At 33.0% G+C, this 20,865-nt stretch overlaps 1 protein-coding gene across 4 annotated transcripts in view; it reads left to right on the top strand.

Moving 5' to 3' along the window:
- TMTC2 (transmembrane O-mannosyltransferase targeting cadherins 2) overlaps window positions 1-20,865 on the top strand; it is a 396,110-nt gene that overhangs the window by 262,531 nt on the left and 112,714 nt on the right. For 3 of the 4 annotated variants that reach the window (XM_090273677.1, XM_090273679.1, XM_090273678.1), the window contains exon 8: window positions 7,576-7,697. In XM_090273677.1, the coding sequence (XP_090129803.1) occupies window positions 7,576-7,697 (122 nt within the window). Of the gene's footprint in view, window positions 1-7,575; window positions 7,698-8,061; window positions 8,344-20,865 lie in introns of those variants that run through there. The other variant, XM_090273680.1, reaches the window with a different exon arrangement.

The following is a 20,865-nucleotide window of genomic DNA, read 5'->3' on the forward strand; positions in this document are numbered from 1 at the left end:
GGGTTTTGTGTCTGGTTCTACACATCTCATGGTCTAGTCTGAGATTAGGAAGATTATAACTGGCAAGGTAGGCCCTACAGGTACAGAATCAAGGGTGAGGGAAATTTGGATAAAGAAAGAATTGAGCACTATTCCTGAATAAGGAAATTCAGTTTGGTGAAAATTTTTTTCTCACATTGATTAATAGATTATAATTCAATAGCAATAAGCAATTAAAAAAGAATTTTATCAAAAATTTGACAAAATGATTCCAAAGTAACAGGAAAATAGAGCAAAGAAAATTTAGAGAAGAATAATGGGTATAATTTGCTCTACTCAGTATCAAAAATTACAATAATTAGAGCAGTGTTGTACTGGGGTAAGAATAGAAAACTAGACCAGTAGGATAGAAGGGAGATCCTAAAAACATCAGAATTTACAAAACTTTTTTGTAGATAATAAATGTGGAATTAAATATTGGTGAAGGAAGGAAATTCTTACAAAAGTTGATTTGGAATTGTTGATTAAATGTTTGGTGGAAAGAGTAAAATGCAAACAATACTTGCCACACACCATATGGCAAAATGTATTTCCTATGGATTAGTAGCCAATTTTGATAATGAAATTATGTAATTCGGAGAAAAGCTATGACCCTGTGGTGGAGAGCTATTTTTTTGTACATAAAAGATAGTGAAAGCTACAAAGGAAAAGTCAACTGGTTTGCATATATAAAAATTAAAATAGTCTCATACAAAAACTATTTTAACCATCTTTTGCAATACCATAAAGATAATATTGAAATTCAAAAATGGCATAAAACGATGAAAGAATAAACTTAAAGTATTCATGGATAAAATTTTGTGAAAAATTGTGTATTTTTATTGATAATTAAAATGAAAATTAAAATGGAAGCATTTTTTCTCTTTTCCAATGCACATTTTTAAAAGAATTAGAATCTCATTTTGCTGCAACCTTAGAAAAGTTGTTCTCATGTACTACTTGGGGAAGTGAAGTTATATAGTATTTGGTGTGCCAACTTGATAATCTGTATCTTAAATATTAAATTTGCCAAAGCTATATAGTTTAACAATTCCACTGCTATGTACATAATCTAAGGTAATAATAAGTGTAAATAAAGAGAGAAACAGAGTGATAATTCCCAAAGTAGGTACAGTATCTGCGTAATAAATTGTGAGGGATTTGTTTTTTAAGAAACCTAATTTGAGTATTAATAATCTTAAATGAGAAAATTGAATTTTAGAAAAATCAACACATTTTTATTTATTATAATAAAATAATGTAAGAAACTTAAATACTTATTTGAACTACTGAAATATTTTATTAATTATATGATAAATTTTTTTCAGTATGTAAAATAAATTCTGGAAAGCCACCAAAATTTACTAGTTGCTATCCATGAGTGATGGAATTGATTCAATTTAATAAAATTATGGTCTTTCAGACTTTCTGTAATGAGCAGATATACTTATAATTAGATAGCAAATACATAAATATTTAAAAATTTTAAAAAAGAAATGATTAGGACTTGATCAGGATATTGCCAGTCTTGAGCAGATCGTCTAGAAAAACCTATGAGTACAGCAGTGCTTTTTAAACTGACTAGGATATTGTCACTGATTTATGAAATGACTGCATAAATTTAGGAACACAGTGAACCTACAAATTATCATCTATATTATTTTGGAGAAAAAGGAATTATTTATTCTTAAACCCTCATTTTGTAGATGATAAAACTAAGGAACTGTAAATAACTTACTTATTTGCAATCATAAAACTACTTAATTGCAAAGTAAGAATTTGAAACCTAGCCATCTAACTACTATTTTTTATATAGTTCATAATTTAATGTGCATCATAATTGTTAATGATTTTAACAGGTAGATGAAACAAATTTAATTAATTAAAATATATTTCTTTTATTTTAAAATTCTGTGGCAAAATTAATTTAGAAAAAGAATTAAGTAGCATATAAAAAAGCAATAACCATAAAAACTAGGAAGATTAATAAAGTAATCATCAAATAAAAATGGCCAGCACACTAAATATAAAGCCACCAAAGTAAACCTACTGTCTTAAGTGGAAAATAACCATTTCAGAAAAATGGAGAATTACCTTAGTGACCAGATAAATCCTCAAACTTGGAAATTAGAGGGATTGTCATAGAATGCAATGCCTGCCCTTCAGACAAACTATCCCAAAATTCGGAGTATTGGCAATGAGATGCTTTCACTGTATTGGCCTCAGAAAGTCTGCTGGAAGTGATGTGGGCCCACTTTATGTGTCCCCATTATTCTTGAGAGGCCAGAAAAATGCTATAACGTCTGCGAGGCCTTTTACAAAAACAGACTTTCTCCCCAGTGTGCTGTTATAGCATTTTTTTTACATACTTCTGAAACTTTTTATAATTTCTTGAATTATACCTCGGATATGTGATTTTGTGTCATTCACACTTCATTTACTCCTGTTACACTGTTCAAATAGCTCATGGCCACTTACTGTCTTTTTAATTATTTTCTTGGATTATTTTTTTTCATTCAAAACCATGATATATACGAAATCACATTTTTAAAACACAGATTAGATGAACTTTAAAAGTATTAATTTAAAAAAAATATTTTTGTGTAGTACTGTTTTATGTGTACCTAAAAATCAAACTTTGGAAAATGATAATAAATATATTCATTTGTCACTAGATTGCAAGCACCATGCAGACAGGAATGACTAATACCTCATTAATGTTTATGTTTTCCATTATATGCATTATCCATATTGGGTAACCTAAAATGATATTTACAATACTTATTCAAGGGTTTAAGAAGGACGTTTATAATTACTCTTAAGAATTGAGTAAGGGGTGATCAGTTTTGGTAAGCTTGGTCACAAAAGTTTTTTTTTTTTTTTTTTTTAATGGGGAATCTGGGGCATGGGGGAATTGGATGAAGGTGGTCAAAAAGTACAAATTTCTACTTAAAACTGCTGGGACTGTATGATGACTATGGTTAACATTGTTATTGTATATTTGAAAGTTGTGAAGAGAGTAGAGATTCTAAAAGTTATCACAATGGAAAAATATTTCAATCATTTTTGCATCTATATGAAATTATGGATCTCAACTTATTGTGATAATCATTCACAATATGTATAACTCAAGTCATTAAGTGGAAACCTGAAATTTATACAGTGCTGTATGTTAATTATTTCTCAATAAAACTGAAAAAAAAAAAAGGGAGGGGGCTGTAAACCAAAACAACATAGAAATATACTATCCTAAGCAAGGGGAGGAGAAATAAAAGGAAACACTGGCAAAAGTGGGCACTGTATTTGTCCCTCTGCATGCTCTATTCTTCACCTGCAAGCTGAAGCTGTCCAGGAACTTGGAACACGAGAAGCAGTGAGATCTGAACTATCACATCATCAATAGGCCAGCAGGTTTTCCTTTAAGGAGCAAGCTTGGCCTGGGCTATTTAGATGCAAGCTTTCTAGGGAGGCAGAGGGACGTTATTTGTTCTACATCTGAAACTGGTTTATATCTGCCTGAAGCCAACCTGGAGACACCCAAATCCCTTTTGTCTACAAGTGAATTGGAAATAAATCTGAGTGATAAATCTGATCACTACATCATTGCACAGCAAATCTCATTCTTACGAAGGTGCCTCTATTATGTCTTTTTTTTTTTTTTTTTGGTTTTGCTTTTTGCAGAATGAGAAGGAAGAATATCCTTGCTTCTTTCCTCCTGGGTACTATAAACATTTTTTTTCTGTTATTGTAAGTTAAGAAGAATTAGAGTACCAGAGAGGATGACTTAACCCCTCCCTCCACTCATTCCCATCCAAGTATCTTCATTTCCTTACTTATTGAATTCACTGAACTTTCTTTCCCTGTGTCCATTTCCCTCATGAAATTTTATGACTTTAATATTTTAATGAAGATAAAGTATTACATATATTTTATTCTCTCCTAAAACTGAGGCAACTGATGGCACTCTTTACAGTATTGTATTCCCTCTCTCATTACTTTTTAATATTGATGCAGAATGGTATATTAGAAAGAGTCAGGGAGAATTCTGATATGAATCCTGAATGTGACTTTTGCCTGGTTATGAATACTGAGCCAGTTGGTTAAGCTCAGTGTAGGCATAATGTAAAAGTATAAGAAAACATATTAAAACCTTTAGTAGGTAGTCAATAAATAATCAGCTTAATATGGTAGGCAGCTTGATGCAACAGAAAAATGTATGGGCTTTGGAACCTTTGAAACCTTTTCAGATAGAATTGTTAACTGTACTTGTGCAAGTCACTTATCATTCCTGAGCCTTCCTCCTCATCCATAAGATGAGTGTTCTGAACCCTACTATGGATTAGAAATGAGAAATGTGAAACCCCTGCCTTGTCATTGCTGGGGTTACAGCTAATACTTGTTTATTGCTTACATCTTTGTTGAGTTACCTTTAAAATACATTTAAATTGACACATAACCATTTTCTTGCATTTTAGATGTTGCATTTTGATTTTATTACCAATTTTATGGACTTTTTTGTGCTGAAGTTAACCTTAGAAGTAAAGTGCATCTCATGTGCTAAATATTTCCCCCTTAAGAATGGAGTCACGCAGCAACATTTTTAAAGGTCATCCATGGATTATTATTGCTCTTCTTTATTCCTTTAATTTAACAGATAAACCTAAGGCAAAGTGAAGTAAACACATAGCCAATATATCACAAACTAGAAAATTATTTTCTGGGAGTAAGAAAAAGAATATAATTTTTATCTGAACTGGGAGTCAGACAGTTTGCGATTCCTCTGCACCAGCTGGTTAAAGCAATGTGCTTTGGTCATGGATTGAATTGCAGCTTTACATTTTTCACATTGATCAGTTTCTGTGCTTTATTTAGCCACTGTATTTCTCAATTTCCTCATTTGTAAAGTCCAGGTAATGACATTTCTTAATAAAAATGAGATACATATATAAAACAACTAATAGATTGAAAATATGTTTCATTTTACAAACCTATTCTGAACAATTAGCTGATAGTTATTGAATGGGGGTAACTCGTTAAGGCTTTTTGTGGGAAATGAGAGAACATTTTATGTCCCAAAGATGGAGAATGTGAGGAGAAGTGGGTGCACATAAACACACATTTACACACCTGCCGCCCACCTTGCTACCCTAATTCATAATAAATATTCACTAAATTACTGTCATTGTAATCATTATTATTAGTGAGATACAATGAATGGTTACACAAAGTTTTTTAAGTTGTTATAAATTGTACCCAAGAAGATTTGTTATTTACATCATTTCATATACTTACCAAGATGCATTATTAAATTAAATTTCTTATTTATAGGCCTTTGATATTTTTCCATCTCACAAGCTTTACAAATTATTTATTGTGTATGAGTTCTTACTGAGGACAATGGGACAACCATGAATTATTTAGTAAATTATTAATATTTCATCTCAAAACACGTTTTAATAATGATAGATTTCTGACTTAGAAGGGAAAGTACACTTCCCAAAGTGATTTTCAGCCATCAACAATAAATACAAAGATTTGAATCTCAAGCACTCTGGAAATCGGGTTCTCCTGTGTTCTTTTTCTAGACAATCTATTGTTATTATTCTACAATTTAGTTGGACTTTTTACAAATAAAAAGTAGAAGCTGTATTATATACAATGATTGCACAACTTCTAAAAGGTGACTTATGAGCACTTGAAGCCCCAGGGTAGAATTTTAAATTGATTCCAAACAACCTGCAATTCAGGGCCATGTTCAACTGAAACTTTGATGTCAGTATGTGTTTTCTACTGGCTTTAGAACCCATTTTAGAGATTAATATTTACACCTAATTTATTATTACTTTTAACATTTTTAGCACCTTAGAAATTGTGTATCCTTCCTATATGTAAATTATATCTAACGTTGTTTTAGTATGAAGAGTGATTCACTTACCCTAAGAAAAATTGCTGTTCTCTTTATTTGGGAACATTTGTTAGTTTAATATGGCAAAAAAAAAATCTGTATGACAGTGTTTCAGTTATTACAGAGATAGTATAACAACAATATAATTACAGAAAATTATTAAATTAAAAAAATTATTATTAATCCTGCCATTCTGACAACTATCAGCATTTTGTGTATTTTGTTTCAGTCTTTGGCTTTTGCTTCAATACGTCTTGCATCTCACCCTGAGCATGAGATTTAATCTAACCAAATTTTTTTTAGGTGAAAACACATTTTAAGTTTTAGTAAAACAAAGCAAAACATTTTCTAGCTGTCATTTTTATGATAGTATAGTTTAAGGACTGTTCCCAGAACTAGAAACACATAAGTGTGTGTGTGCATATTACATATTATTTGTCATCAATATATATTACTGATCTGTTGAGCAAAGGGATCTCAAAAGGTCAGGAGACTCAAATTAATTCAATTAGTATTGACGGTGTTGTGCTGATAGGAGAATATGATTTAAAAAAGGAAACTAGCTCTTCCTTTGAAACAAGGATGTACAGCCAATGTGGGTATAAGTACACTTAGAAAAACATTTGATTATGCCCCTAAATTGAAAAATCTATCATAATTATGATTAGTTAAGCTATACAAGTCCGCTTGAAAAATAATGCAAGTTACCAATCTATTGCTTGGTCTCAGAAACTGAGTCGCTTCTACATTTGCAGTGCTTATTAAAGTTACAATATTTAACTTAAATACACAGATTATCTTAAGATATAATTTTCCATTGGTGAATATTCTTTCATACTAAAGGGAGAGAAGCATTATGATAAAAGGGCAACTGATACACTTTTGGCTTTATTTCCAGTTTGTTTTCCTCTTGCTTGGCTGTTAGTGAAGTGCTGTTTGATAGGTAAAATTTGTATAACCTGAAAGTAGTAACTGATGACTGAAAGGCCTCAGACTAGCTTTGTACATGGTGCTGGGCATAATAAATAATTGTCATATGTGTATTAGGTCTTAAAAATGAAACTGGTAAATTTTATTTACTTATTAAAATGTAAAATGCAAATAATTGTAAAAAAAAGACCTAGTATCAATGCTTAATCCATAAATTTTTAACACTTTCATTTAATCTTCCTTTCTCACTAAGGTTGTGGAGGGTATGACCTTAAACTTCTCTCCTCTAGGTCCTACATCATGCTCTTCGCTTAGTAGTTATTCTCTCAATGCTTTGAGTTTTTAAAGGAATGAATGAATGTGAATTAAAAAAAAAAGGATTGCACATAAGAAAGAAAAAACCTTATCTTTAAAACAAAAAAAAGTAACAAAAAGAAATGGTGATAAAGGACATACACACGGGAGTCAGATGTTCCTTGGTAAAAAATTAAAGCTTTATCACTTAATAAAATTTTTATTTTGGCCATTTCATTTAATTTCTCCAAACACATTTTCTCATGTGTAAAATGTGATGACTTCGGGGAATCAAATGAAATAACGGATGAAAATGCTTGCCAAAGTATTTGAAATTTCATGGAATATGAGCACGATGATGTGATGTTCTTGCAAAAACTGTTGGAAAGCTGGGTCCTCAGATTGGTTTTTCACACTTCGTTTTCCAGGGGAAGCATACATGCGATTAAGCAAACTCCCTGAAGCGGAGCATTGGTATATGGAATCGTTGAGGTCCAAGACTGACCACGTCCCTGCTCATCTCACCTATGGGAAACTCCTTGCTCTAACAGTGAGTACCTGCCTTCCTCACCCTTTAGAAATTTGTTTTCTCCATGCAGAGTGAGGTTTGAGATACTGGTTCTTAGCCAGTGAGCTCAGGTTGTTAGGACATAATGATGGCAATACTAAGTTAGAATCCTGTATAGAAAATGTGGAAAAATTTATTTCTTTGACTGTGGGATTTGCTTTAGATAAAATGTGATAAGCCATGATCCTTGATGTAACTTAATGAAAACATAAATGGAGAGCCCCAAATATGTGATTACATCATGAATTTGTCATAATAACAATATTTGTATAAAGATTATGTTTTACAAGCCAGTGTTAACCCAGAATTGCTGTAATGTAGAACTAAGTCTGATCTTTTAAAATAGGCGAAACTTTGCATGTGTGTGGATCAATATCACCTGGAATTCCTTCACACTGAAATAATGATCAAAGAGAAGAGAAGCATCACTGGCCACTCATTATGTGACAAGCACTCTTGGAGGCCACAGTTCCATGAGAGTGATGTTAGTGTGAAGCATAAGCAATTGCTGATATTCTACCTCATAGTGTAATTTCATGTGTTTCAAAATATTATTAATGTTTTTATTTTCATTTTACACAATAAAAGATAGTCCAAAATATGTAAAGTTTCTGAGCTCTCCCAGATAATAAATAAAATTAGCATTCAATCCTAATTCGAATCTATTGCCTATATTGATGTAGTTATAGCACCTAATCTTTCTCCAGTATTTATAAAAATAAATAAATACTAGGAAAACATAGAGCAAAAGGTCAGAAAAGTGATTCCTAAGTGAATGCACAGAAAGGTGTAATTATTTAAAAGTAAGAACATTTAATTTCTTACAGAAGATGCTAGGTTAAACAGTTAAAATTATTATGTATCCATTGCAAGATACCACTAAAATGCTATTAAAGAAATTATATAGGCAGACTAAGTAACCAGAAAGCATCTCACTAAAAAAAAAAAAACTAGATATACTTGATAAAATATAACACACATGCTCTTCATGCATATCTGAACTCAAAAAGTAGTAAGATAATTTCTCTGGAGCTAGAAATGAAATGATAATTAAACAACAGAAGAGTAAACAGTGGCCTATCCTGTAGCTGATTTGGAATCGTTTACCGGTTGTGATAACCTGTGGGGAGGGAAGGGGCTTTTTGTTTGTCCATTTGTTTTTGTTCTTACTGGACTAAGAGCCAAACTTCAGATCAGTAGAAGGCGAGGAATTAGATGTCAATAAAGCAGGGAAAATATGTATCCTTAGTGAAAGGATAATACGGACTAAGTTTGCATACTGATACAAGAAGCAGAATGAAGGATCGCCTGTCTCAGTGTGGGATCTGAATCGAGAATGAAAGAAGTCTCTGCTTAGGGTTTGTATTTATGTGCATGATCAGGGACTTTATTGGCCAATAAATTAAATAAAAATTCAGTCCACTGGAAGCTCTTGCTGAAGAAATTATATTAGATGTCCTTCCAAAAAAAAAAAAAGTTAAATCTAGAAGGAGTTACTGAATGAGGTGAGGAAAGAATGATGAACAAAGAAATAGTGATTATGTGGATAAATTAGAATAAACTTTTACTGAGTAAAATATTGAGAAAAAATAACCCTGTAGAAGCAATCAGAATGCAAGAAGAGATGATACTTAAACTTATTTTTGGAAGTCTGGAAGTGGAAGAGGAAGTATTACAACTGATTTCTCGGAGCTGGCTTTGGGATGGGATAACAGTGGAAAGAAATCTTACATACTCAGAAAGAAACCTGGAGAGACAACTCAAGACTTGGAGAGAGCTGGCATGAAAGAGAATTAGGCAGCATAAAACGGAGTACTCAGTAACAAGGTATGGTATGTATGAAACAGTCATTTCTCTCCCCCATGTCCACCATGTCCCAACCAGGCACTGACCTCTAAGTCAAGGGAAAGGAAGCCCCTAGTGATGGTGGTGTTGAATAACACAGGTCCTGGACTCAGGAAGAGCTTGCACAACTGACAGTGGGATGCAAAGGGGCTGAAAAGAAGATTGAGTGAATATCTTCCAGTAGAGTACCTAAATTCTCATCACCCTTCCCCTATCCGACCCAGAGCACCATCAACCCTACCTCTCCATCCCCCACTCACCCCACCTCCCAAGAAATTGTTGAAGTCTTTTCTAGGGAAACTGATCATTGTGTGAAAAAGATTTCCACATACATACATTGGAGAGGCCCTATAAATAGCTAGTTCCCATAGCAGATACACAAACGTGAGTCTGTTCAGTCTGGAAAGCACACCTATGTCTAAGGAATACCATTCAGCTTTTTAAAAAACTTACTGTTAAGTATCAGTGGGAAACCAAGGATCATCAATCATACTATAAAAGCCTCAAATGTAAAAGATTGGAAATAAAACAAATTATTAGGAGAACACTGGAGGGAAGAAAAGAAAAAAAATTTAATCTTAGAGATGGTAATGTAGTATTTCATGAAGCAGGATGTCATTAAAACATAAATAATTAAAAATGAGAGCTTTGAGAAACACTATTCAAACAGATATATGCACCCCTATGTTTATTGCAGCAGTATTTGCAATAGCCAAGATATGGAAGAAACTTAAGTGTCCATTAATAGACCATGGAGAAAGGAGATGTGGTACATATATATATACAATAGAGTATTACTTGGTCACAAAAAAGAATGAAATCTTGCCATTTACAACAATATGGTAGACTATGCTAAATGAAATAAGTCAGAGAGAGAAAGACAAATACCGAGAGGAGGACAAATACCATGTGATTTCACTTAGATGTGACAACAAAATAAATGAGCAAACAGAATGGAAACAGACTCCTAGATACTGAGAACAGAATAATGGTTGCCACATGGGAGAGGGTTTGGGTGGCTGGGTAAAAAAAGTGAAGGGATTAAGAAGTACAGATGGGTGGTTACAAAATAGTTTGGTGATGTAGAGTATAGTATAGGGAATATAGGCAATAATATTGTAATAACTATGTATAGTGCTAGCTAGGTAGTAGAATTATTGGGGGGGAATCACTTCATAAATTTATATAATTGTCTAACCACTGTTTGGTACACTGGAAGCTAATGTAAAATAATACTGAATCTAAACCGTAATTTACAATAAATAAATAAATAGATAGATAAATAAATAAATAAAATACAGTGTCGAAATGATTTTCATTTGAGGCTAGGAGAATAAAGGTGAAGAAATCTTTCCATATGAAAACCAAAAGATAATGAAATTTAAAAAAAAAAGAAAATATGAAAGAAATCAATATAATACCCAACAGAAAAAGAATAGACAAAGGGAAAGGAGAACATTACTCTGATTTGATGGGGCCAAGTTACTATTTCTGCCATTTATGAGATTGTAATATGTCAAGTTTATTATCAGTTAGAAAAAAAAATGTTTTAACTTGTGAAAACCTCTCCATTTCTTGTTCAGATAGTAAGTATTATAATTTACATAGCTCCACATAAGAATCGAATTTATATATATATATCTCTTGCCCGAACTACTATCTTTGAGATGTTCTTAAAGATTTCAAATGGAATCCTCTTTAACTAGATTGATAAATGATCACCTTCAAGAAGTAGCTGTACGAGTTTCAGATGCTTTGTTTTCAGAAACTAAGAAAAGGTCACCTAGAAAAGAAAAAATTTGGAAGCTTGAATGTACGTATTTCTGAATATACCTAGAGCTTGACACTACTTTGGTTAGAGAAACTGTATGTCCTTTTTTCCCCTATTCTTCTTTTCAAGCCTCAATATTTTAAATTTCCTGTTCCAAAAATATAATTTTACAAGCTGCTTTATTTTTTATAAGGCATTTTTTAAAACCAAGATTTAGAAGTTTTAACTCACTGAAACATATGGTGGAAGGGAAGGAAAAATGTATGTATTTCGATCCAAAGTTTAATTCCCCTACACCACCAAAACTTTTATAGTTTCCAATTTGCTGATTAGATGAAATACAAGCCCTATCAAGAAATGAGTTGAACTCACAGTGCCAAAGCCTCACAACCATCTTTAACAGTTTCTTTTTGAACTATGAGATTTGGCAAATTTTTGATCCCAATGGGTTGCTTTTGTCTAACTTTGGCTTTCTTGGCCTGGTAGTAGGCCCTTGACTTAACATGAAATTGGCAAAGTAAAAAATGCCGCACATTTTGACTTCTGAATGCTTTAAATATTAGATATTGTAAAATAGGATTGTTTATTAGTCTCAAGAGAAGAGAAAAATGGAGTGGCATTTTTATTGTTTTATCAAAACTGACCAAAGGAAATATGTAAAAGTGATATTCAACTATATTAGACGGACTGTATAATAGTATTTCATATACAATTATATTTTTATAAGACAAATAAAAACAGATTATTGGTGCCATTATTACAGCCAGTGGAATTATTTACTTAGTATATATTTTTTTGGTTCAAATTTTTCTTTAAGAATTTGTGTAGTATTTACAGTATTTAGAAAAGTTTAGTCATGATTTAGCATTTCCAAGAATATTTTGACAGATTTCATAGATCAAATCCTTTTTTATTCCTCTACTAAAAATGTCCTTTTTTTCCTCTCTCTCTCTTTCTCTGCCTGCTCAAATTTTATTTCCTCTGTGAGGTCTTGCCTGAGTCTTTCCATCAGTTTTTTTTTTTTTTTTTCTTTTCTCTGTGCTTCCATAGCCTGGTCTAAGTATCTCTATAATAGTACTTCCCTGGTCTAAGTATCTCTATAATAGTACTTCCCAGGTTGAACAGCAGAAATAAATCTGTGTCTGCTTTTTTGACCATAGGCACGGGTCAGGAACTAAGTGTTACCTTTTTATCCTTCTCAGTATATGGCAGTTCACTATCTTGGTAACTATCCCTATAACCTCCTTGTGCATTTCTCTTTTTAAGTTATTTAATGGCTGGGTACATAAATTTTTAAATATTTTTGTTTCCTTAGCCTGATTCATACTTCCTCATTATGACCTTCATTTAGTTAACACATGTATTGAGACTTATTGCTCCATGCTAGGCATCTCTGTAATTCCCAATGATATGTACTGAATAAATGAGTGAGAATGGCATGATTGTAGATTGGACACAGGGTCATCTTCCAAGACCCTAGAAGGAGAGGTGGGCACAAGAAGACTGTCCATCTCTTGAGCACCTGTGCTAGATGTGTTATTTTACGAATCTTGACAATGAATATTATCCTCTTTGTATACATAAGGAAACTGAGCTTTAAAGATTTAAGGTACATCCTCAAGAATAACTTATCTACTAAATAGTAGAATTGGTTACAACTTCAAAGTATTCTTAATTGAGCATCATTAATATTCACTCTATACTAAATAATTTTAAGTGTGGGTTTTTTTCTTTACCCCTGGTTATACCTGACAGGAGATTCTAAAAGTAAGCCAATCCTTCCTTCCTCTCTGTTTTTATAACTCATTTTTAGATATTATGTCTGTATACTAGTTTGGTTTGAGTCATTAAACACATTTTTATTATTCAGCATTATAGGTCACGAACTTAGGAATTCTGTTTTTGGCTATTGGCACTTTTAGGTCTTACATTTTAATGAAATACATATTTTCGTGGGTACTTGATGAGTAGTTCTACTTTATGGTCAACAGCTGCCTCCCTGTTTAAATGCCACTGAGCCTGGGTGACATCTCTTTAAAACTGGTGGAACTTTCACTCCAACATCATGTCCACATTAAAATACTACACACAACCACTCTTTAAAGCTGTGAATTATTTCTTTTTTGAACTTGGTTACTTAGGGCTTGTGCCATGAATTTAAAATGAGGCATGCATTGAGAGATAAAGGAATAACATTTCCATTATTACGGTATTTCACATGATTTTATAATTGTTTCTAAAGCTGTGAGTTCTATAATTATGTGTATATCCTTACTTTGAATTTTTCGTCCTATTTAATTTATTTAAGCCAAATATTTTGCAGTTTTTGTGAGCCAGTAAAATTAATAGTGACTTAAATTGTAGTAAAGGCTATTTGGCTGTTAGCTTATTTTATTAACAGATTTAGGTTAGCAAGAGAAGAAGAAGGATAGGGAGACTCTTAACAGTAATTCTTAACACAGAAAGCCTTTATTTTGGCTACTACATGGACACACTAAGCCGGATTTCTGTGTCTAGCCAAGGGTAATTGGAATACATAAAACTCCAGTTGTGGAAGTACTTGAGGTTCGATAGCAAAGTTTAATACCCCAGTCTAGAATGGTGTCGCTGTAGTTTGTCTCAAGTGCTGTGCTATTTGTTTCTGTGGGTCTTTTGTAATAAGTATTACTATTTAGAGCTGAGATTTTTTTTTTTCCATTTGGTCCTTTTTAAAGCAGACTTCATTATATTCACTGCACTGCCTTGTTTAGATTAGAAAGGGAAGGGAATAAAAAATTGTTTTTTCTGTGACTCTAACTTAGTTATTATTAAGGATATGTCTAATTCAAGTTGGAAAATTTAATCTCTGACACGACGAGTAATGTAACGTATATTATGCTACTGAAATATTGGATGGAATACAGAAGAAACCTTTATTTAATACTGTATTTAGCTCAGTATTTTATATGACATCACCACGTCTAGACTTTATGATTCAGCATTCTAGAGATAATTTGATTATTGTATTATTTTTGCTCTTAAGCATAATGGATCTGATAGTTTGTTTTTTTGGAAATCACCCCCTCATTCAATCTTATAATTACTTATTGCTACTCAGTAGCACAGGAATTCAAATACCTCCCAAATATGTCATGGTTTTATTCTTTGTATGCCAGTTAGTAGAAGTCATTGTTAAAGATAGTTCCTTTTGCCAGATATTTTTAGAAATAATAATAATTTAAAACTCAAATTCTCAGTCATTGAAGGTTACATGAAATAATTCTAGCTGCTTTATATCTAAATGTACATGCATATATTTAAAAACAAATGTTAACTTTTTATTTAGCAGTAAATAGAATTATATTGCTTTTGAACTAACTTACATTTCATTGTTACTGTTTTGTTTGTTTGGTTTCTTTATTTGGTCTGTAGTTATCATTTAGTGTCACTTAAATAGCCCAGCAGGCTTAGGCCCTGATAATTCCCAAGTTCTCTGATTTGGAAGGATATATGTGGACAACTGACATGCCCATTCAATAATAACTTTGCTTTCTTCAGAACTCTAAAAAAACTCCTTTACAAAAAGTCTGCATTAGACAGGTATTTGCTGACCCTGAACTCTGTCTCATGCTCTGTAATAAGCAGTGGTGATGCAGAGACAAACAGGATATTTCCTTGTCCTCAAGAAGAGCAGAAATGTATACCGAGAACCATCCGTAGCTGCTCCAGTTGTGGGCTGCCATGCTTTGTGACTGGTGGAAATAGCTTGTCGCAAAAGGGAAAATTATGTAGGCACTTTAATTTTATTTCCTTACTCTTTCATTTTTATTAGAGATAGGATTCCATACCAGTTAGCAGGCACTTTTCCCTCATTGACAGCCTATTAATGTGTTATGAGCCCCACTGATGCGCTACATAGAGTACAGGACTCAAGTTCGTGACTTCCAGGTGACATTCTTCCTACTGCATCATGTTTACTCTTCTGTTATGTAATTAAGCATGAGACCATTTTAATTTGAGTTAAACTCTACTTTTAATTTACGTTTTATACTTTCCTTGCTTATATATATATATATATATATATATTTTTTTTTTTTTTTTAATGAGATAAAATGTGAGTCTCTTGTGAAAACAGCATTCTGGTCTAAGTATGTTTACCTTTAGGAAAGGTGGTGCAGGCAACATACATTTTCAAAATGTATGTTTTTTTCAAAAGCAAATATCTAACTTACAAAAGGAGGTTGAGGTTGCCTTTTTTCCTGTGGCATCTGTGTATGAATATATATGTTCTACACACATACACATGCATTCACACATGCAGGTATATAAAGTAAGTCACATCTGTTCTAAGATCAGAAAGTTTTCGTGTTTGCAGTCTCATAAATTGGTTCAAAAACAGGCCTGCCATGAACATGTTCATCACTCCGTAAGGCTCTTGCATTTCCCCTGTATTGACTCACATTACATTTGAGCTTCAGCAACATGAAGCATGAAGCCTGCAGAGCTATAGATTTTACCCTTAGCTTTATATTATAATTATACTTCTTCCAAACAACAGTTAATTCTGAGTTCGACTTCATTTTTATCTAATTCCTGAGCTTCTAGGATGATCTGAAACTCTCACTAATCAACTATCTCCCTTGACATAAATCCAGTGCTTTCTTGCATAACAAAGAATTACAGATTATGTTTAGGGTGGCCCCTAACCTTTCTCTTTGATGGTCATGCCAGTCACAGTACCTGCTGGATTAGCTCAGCCTCTTAAGATGTGACAAACTGGTGTCTAATATATGCTCTTCCATCACCTCCTCACACACTCCCAGTATCTAGACTACTATTGTGTAAATGAGGAAGCTGAGCTTCATAAAAGTCAAATTTATATCTGTGTTCAAAGCCCTATACTACCCTTGGTTTTTTCTAAAAGCTATATTATTTAAATTTTTCTCTAGTCTTTTATTATGCCAAAACATACATATATATGGTGCAAAGAAAGTCATTGAAGGAGATACAAATAAGTGGAAGCACATACAGTGTTCATGGTATGGAAGAATTAACATTATTGAAATGTCCATATAACCAACACAATCTATAGATTCAATGAAATTCTTATCAAGATACTAATGGCATATTTAACAGAACTAAAATGAATATTTCAAAACTTTATATAGAACCCCAAAAGGCTCTGCATAGCTACAGTGATCCTGAGAAAGAACAAAGGTGGACGAATCACACTACCTGATATCAAACAATACTATAAGGCCATAGTAATCAAAACAGCATGGTATTGGCAAAAAAAAATCAATGGAACCAAATAGAGAGCCCGGAAATAAACCCATGTCTTTATGGACAATTAATATTTGACAAAGGAGCCTAAACATACAATGGGCTAAAGATAGTTTATTCAATAAATTGTGTTGGGAAAATTGGACAGATAAGTATAGAGAAAAGAAACTATCTGCCTTCTTATACCACACATGAGTAAATTCAAAATGAATTAAAGACTTAAATGTTACACTCAAAGCCATAAAAACTATAGAAGAAAATACAGGCAGTAAAATCTCATACATTGCTTGTAGCAATATTTTTTCTGATATATCTCCTCAGACAAGGGAAACAAAAGAAAAAATAAACAAGTTGGACTACATCAAACTAAAAAGGTTTTGCACAACGAAGGAAACCATCAACAAAATGAAGACAACCCACTGAATGGGAGAACATACTCAACAACACATCTTTTAAGGGGTTAATATCCAAAATTTATAAAGAACTTATAAAACATGCACACACAAAAAAGTTTAATTTTAAAAAATGGGCAAAAGATCTGAATAGACATGTCTCCAAAGGGGACATACATATGGCCAATAGACATATGAAAAGATGCTCAATGTCACTAATAATCAGTGAAATGTAAATTAAAACCACAATGGCGTATCACCTCACACTGTCAGAATGGCTATCATCAATAAATAATCAAACAATAAATCATCAAAGAACAAGTGATTTCAAGGATGTGGTGAAAGAGGAATCCTTTTGTGCTGTTGGTGGGAATGCAGACTGGTACAGCCACTGTGGAAAGCAGTATGGAGTTACCTCAAAAAATTAAAAATGGAAGTGCCTGTGACCCAATTGATTCTACTTCTAGGAATTTGAAGAAACCTGGAACACTTAATTCAAAAGAATATGTGCACCCCTGTGTTCATTGCGGTGTTATTTACAATGGCCAAGATTTTGAAGCAGCCCAAGTGCCCATCAGTAGATGAGTGGATAAAAAAAGCTGTGGTGCATTTACACAATGGAATGCTACCTGGCCGTAAAAAAGAAGTAAATGTTACCCTTTGCGACAGTATGGATGGACTTGGAGAGTATCTTGCTAAGTGAAATAAACCAACTTGAGAAAGACAAATATTATATACTTTCACTCATATGTAGGACTCTAATGAACAAACTGAATGAATAAGCAACATAGAGACAGACTCATAGGTAGCAAACCAAGAGTTCTGCGGTTGGGGGGTGAGAGGTAGAGGGATCGAAAAAAATTAAAAACTCATGGACATGGATGACAGTGTGGTGATTGCAGCAGGGGGGAGGGTGGTGGGTGGAAGTAGAAGAGAGTGTAATGGGGATAAATGGAAATGGAATCAAAATACAATAAAAAATAAACTGTTAGAGCTTTGGGAAAATAAAATCAGCAGGATTAAAAATAATAATAAAACATAAATGCCAACATCAGAATACTTAAAAACTTATTTTTTAAACAAATATTTAAAAAATGTTTTTATTGATTTGAGAGAGAGCGAGAACCAGCTATTTGTTGTTTCACATATTTATACATTCTATGGTTGATTCTTGCATCTGCCCTGAACCAATGATCCAATACGCAATCTTGGCATATGGGGATGATGCTCTAACCAACTTAGCTACCCAGCCAGGGCCAGTTGAAAACAAATCTCCATTCTGTTTATTTAGTTTCTTGTAGTGCATTTCTAAAGTGCAAAGACAATTTCTGTGTGTGTTGTTAAACAAAAAAATGAATTTTTAACATGGGTAATTGTTATAAGATTTAGGTATTTATATTTGTGAAGTAACAAGGAAATGGTAATTGTGAAGGACTGGAGGCGTGAGCAGAAAGGAGGAAGGACTTATGGACACCGGTGTGGTGACTGATGCGGGGAGGGGGTTCTAGGGGGACTAAGTGGTAATGGGGAAAATACCATAAAGATTAAATTAAAAAATAAATTAAATAAACATGCAGTTGCAGCCAGAGCACCTGAGCACTTCCTGCCTACAAATGTATTTCTTGTCACAGTGGAAGCATAACTCTTTTTAAAGATTTAAGATGCAACCTTAAATGAGGCTCATTTCTGAAGTATAATTGAGGTTCTTTGTGAAAAGGGACAGAATGAGGTCCATTCTTGAGCCTACACTCGGATTTGGTGGGCACTATAATAAGAGTACCGTAGATGGAAGCCAGCAACGTGAGGATTTACCCATAAAAAAGACATTTTAGGCAGTTTGACAATAGCCATGAGGCACTGAGTTTAAGATAGGCACTGTCCATTGTAGAAAGCCATGCATTATAATGTCAGGTAATGGAGGAATAAGTAGTCTAGTTGTTATATGTAATGGTAACTCTGGGAAATTTTTGGCCCTGACTAATGGAGCTTGAAGACATTATCTCCTATATAATTTGCTCTATTTCTTATCTCTTGGAATGAAACAGCAATAGCTAGAAGAAGAACAGAAGTTTTGTCTGCTTGAATCAGAAATGTACTCATTTTAGAAAATTGCTGATTGGGAGCTTATGGTCCTGTTTCAAGATGTCTTTGCATACCTAAAAAAGATTATTACCTTAGCAGTGGTTTAGAATTAAGTTGAAATCCATTGTTTTGGCTTAATGTAGTTTCTTGAGATTCTCTTTTTTTCATCTTTTCACTTAGGGTATGCCTTTCCACAAGTATAATTATCCTAACTCCTTTGCCCCTCACAGCTTCAACAGTTCTCAACCTATAAAGATAAGTAACTGCCCATATGCATAGGCACTTACAAATTTGAAACCTTTGCTTTGACTATAAATATTAAAACTTATTCACTAAGTAATGTTACATGGTAAGGATTGCTTTTACTTGATAATAAAAGGAAAAATGTTTAATATGGTGAAATTTAAGGGTACGAAGAAGATTTTCCACTGCCTATATTGCTTTGATAGTTTCTATTAAAGTGCTAGTTTCTATTAAAGTGCTGTTCCCAAAAGTTACAAAATATATTCCCAAAACATATTCCATAGACATTAGTATGTCTAGATGTTTCTTTAAAAAAATAGTCAAGTTAGTGTGGGAAAAGCTGAATAGTATATTTCCTTCTTAAAATATTGAACATATATATTACTTATTAAAGGACCTGAAAGTCTTTTTGAATTTGGAATATTTATTTGTACTTAGAATAAGTATTTTGTACTTAGAATATTTTTTATGGAATCCTTTTTTTAAGTTGAACTTCTCATCGTCTAGAGAAAAGAAAGTCCTGCCAAATAAACTCTGAGGACCATTATGATCCATCGAACTGCAAGGCATAGGGCTTAGAGTCCGGAAGTTCCAGAAATATATGAAAGTGAAAAAGGCACTGAGTTTTACCTAACAGACCAGCACATTGGAGCAAGGACACATTGGAGCAAGGACAAATTACTGGAGCAATTGCCAACCTAGTAATTTAGTTCATTCTTAAGTAATCATTTCATTTGAAACATCTAAGAATTTAGTAAAAACTGGAGTGTAATTTCTTGCTTTCCTCCATGATGGGTGGGCAGAAATAGGAAGAAAATTTCAGGAAATTAGGATGCAGGTGTCACCAAGGTCAAGATTTGGGAAGAAAATAAAAGGTTATTCATGTTAGGACTAGAGCTACCCTAGAAAAATAGCCATTTGTTTAAAACCAAAGTGACTTGGACTATAGCTGATAATGTTATATGTGCTTAGCATATGTTACAATCTCCAGAATACAAGTAGAACAAAACAACTTTGTTTGAACTCATTAAATGTAAACCATAATTTCGATAGAGGAAATTCACTTACTAATTTGTGACCAGATGCAAATTATCTTGTATTTGTTTTTCATTCCTGAATTAGAAATAGCATCTGATCATTGCAAAATTTAAATTTTTTCCTGACATAACTGTACTAAATGCCATTCCATACACCCTACAAAGAATGGGGTGGAGGGAGCAGGTTTACAGGTGTTTGTGTAGAAAATAATACAATAATTAATAATACAACAATGAATTCTGTGTTTTGCATCCTAACAACTGTAAACATGCCTTTGCCCCACTCTGTGCTATAGCAGAGGAAGCACGTATGGCTTGCGTTCTTTCCTTTCCTGGCACACTCACCCTCCTATTTAGCAGTTTGAGTCAGAACAGGTATTTAAAAATTTTTTGTAGTATGAATTTGCTACTGTTACAAACTATTTCAAACATTTGTAAAAAGAGAGAATGTTGTGATAGCTACCCATGCATTTTTTAATTCAAATAAAACAAAGGCTAAAATTCTTTGACATTTCCCG

Source organism: Furipterus horrens, unplaced genomic scaffold (genome assembly GCF_987537825.1).
Source record: "Furipterus horrens unplaced genomic scaffold, mFurHor1.1.pri manual_scaffold_4, whole genome shotgun sequence".
In the NCBI taxonomy this organism is placed as follows: Eukaryota; Metazoa; Chordata; class Mammalia; order Chiroptera; family Furipteridae; genus Furipterus; species Furipterus horrens.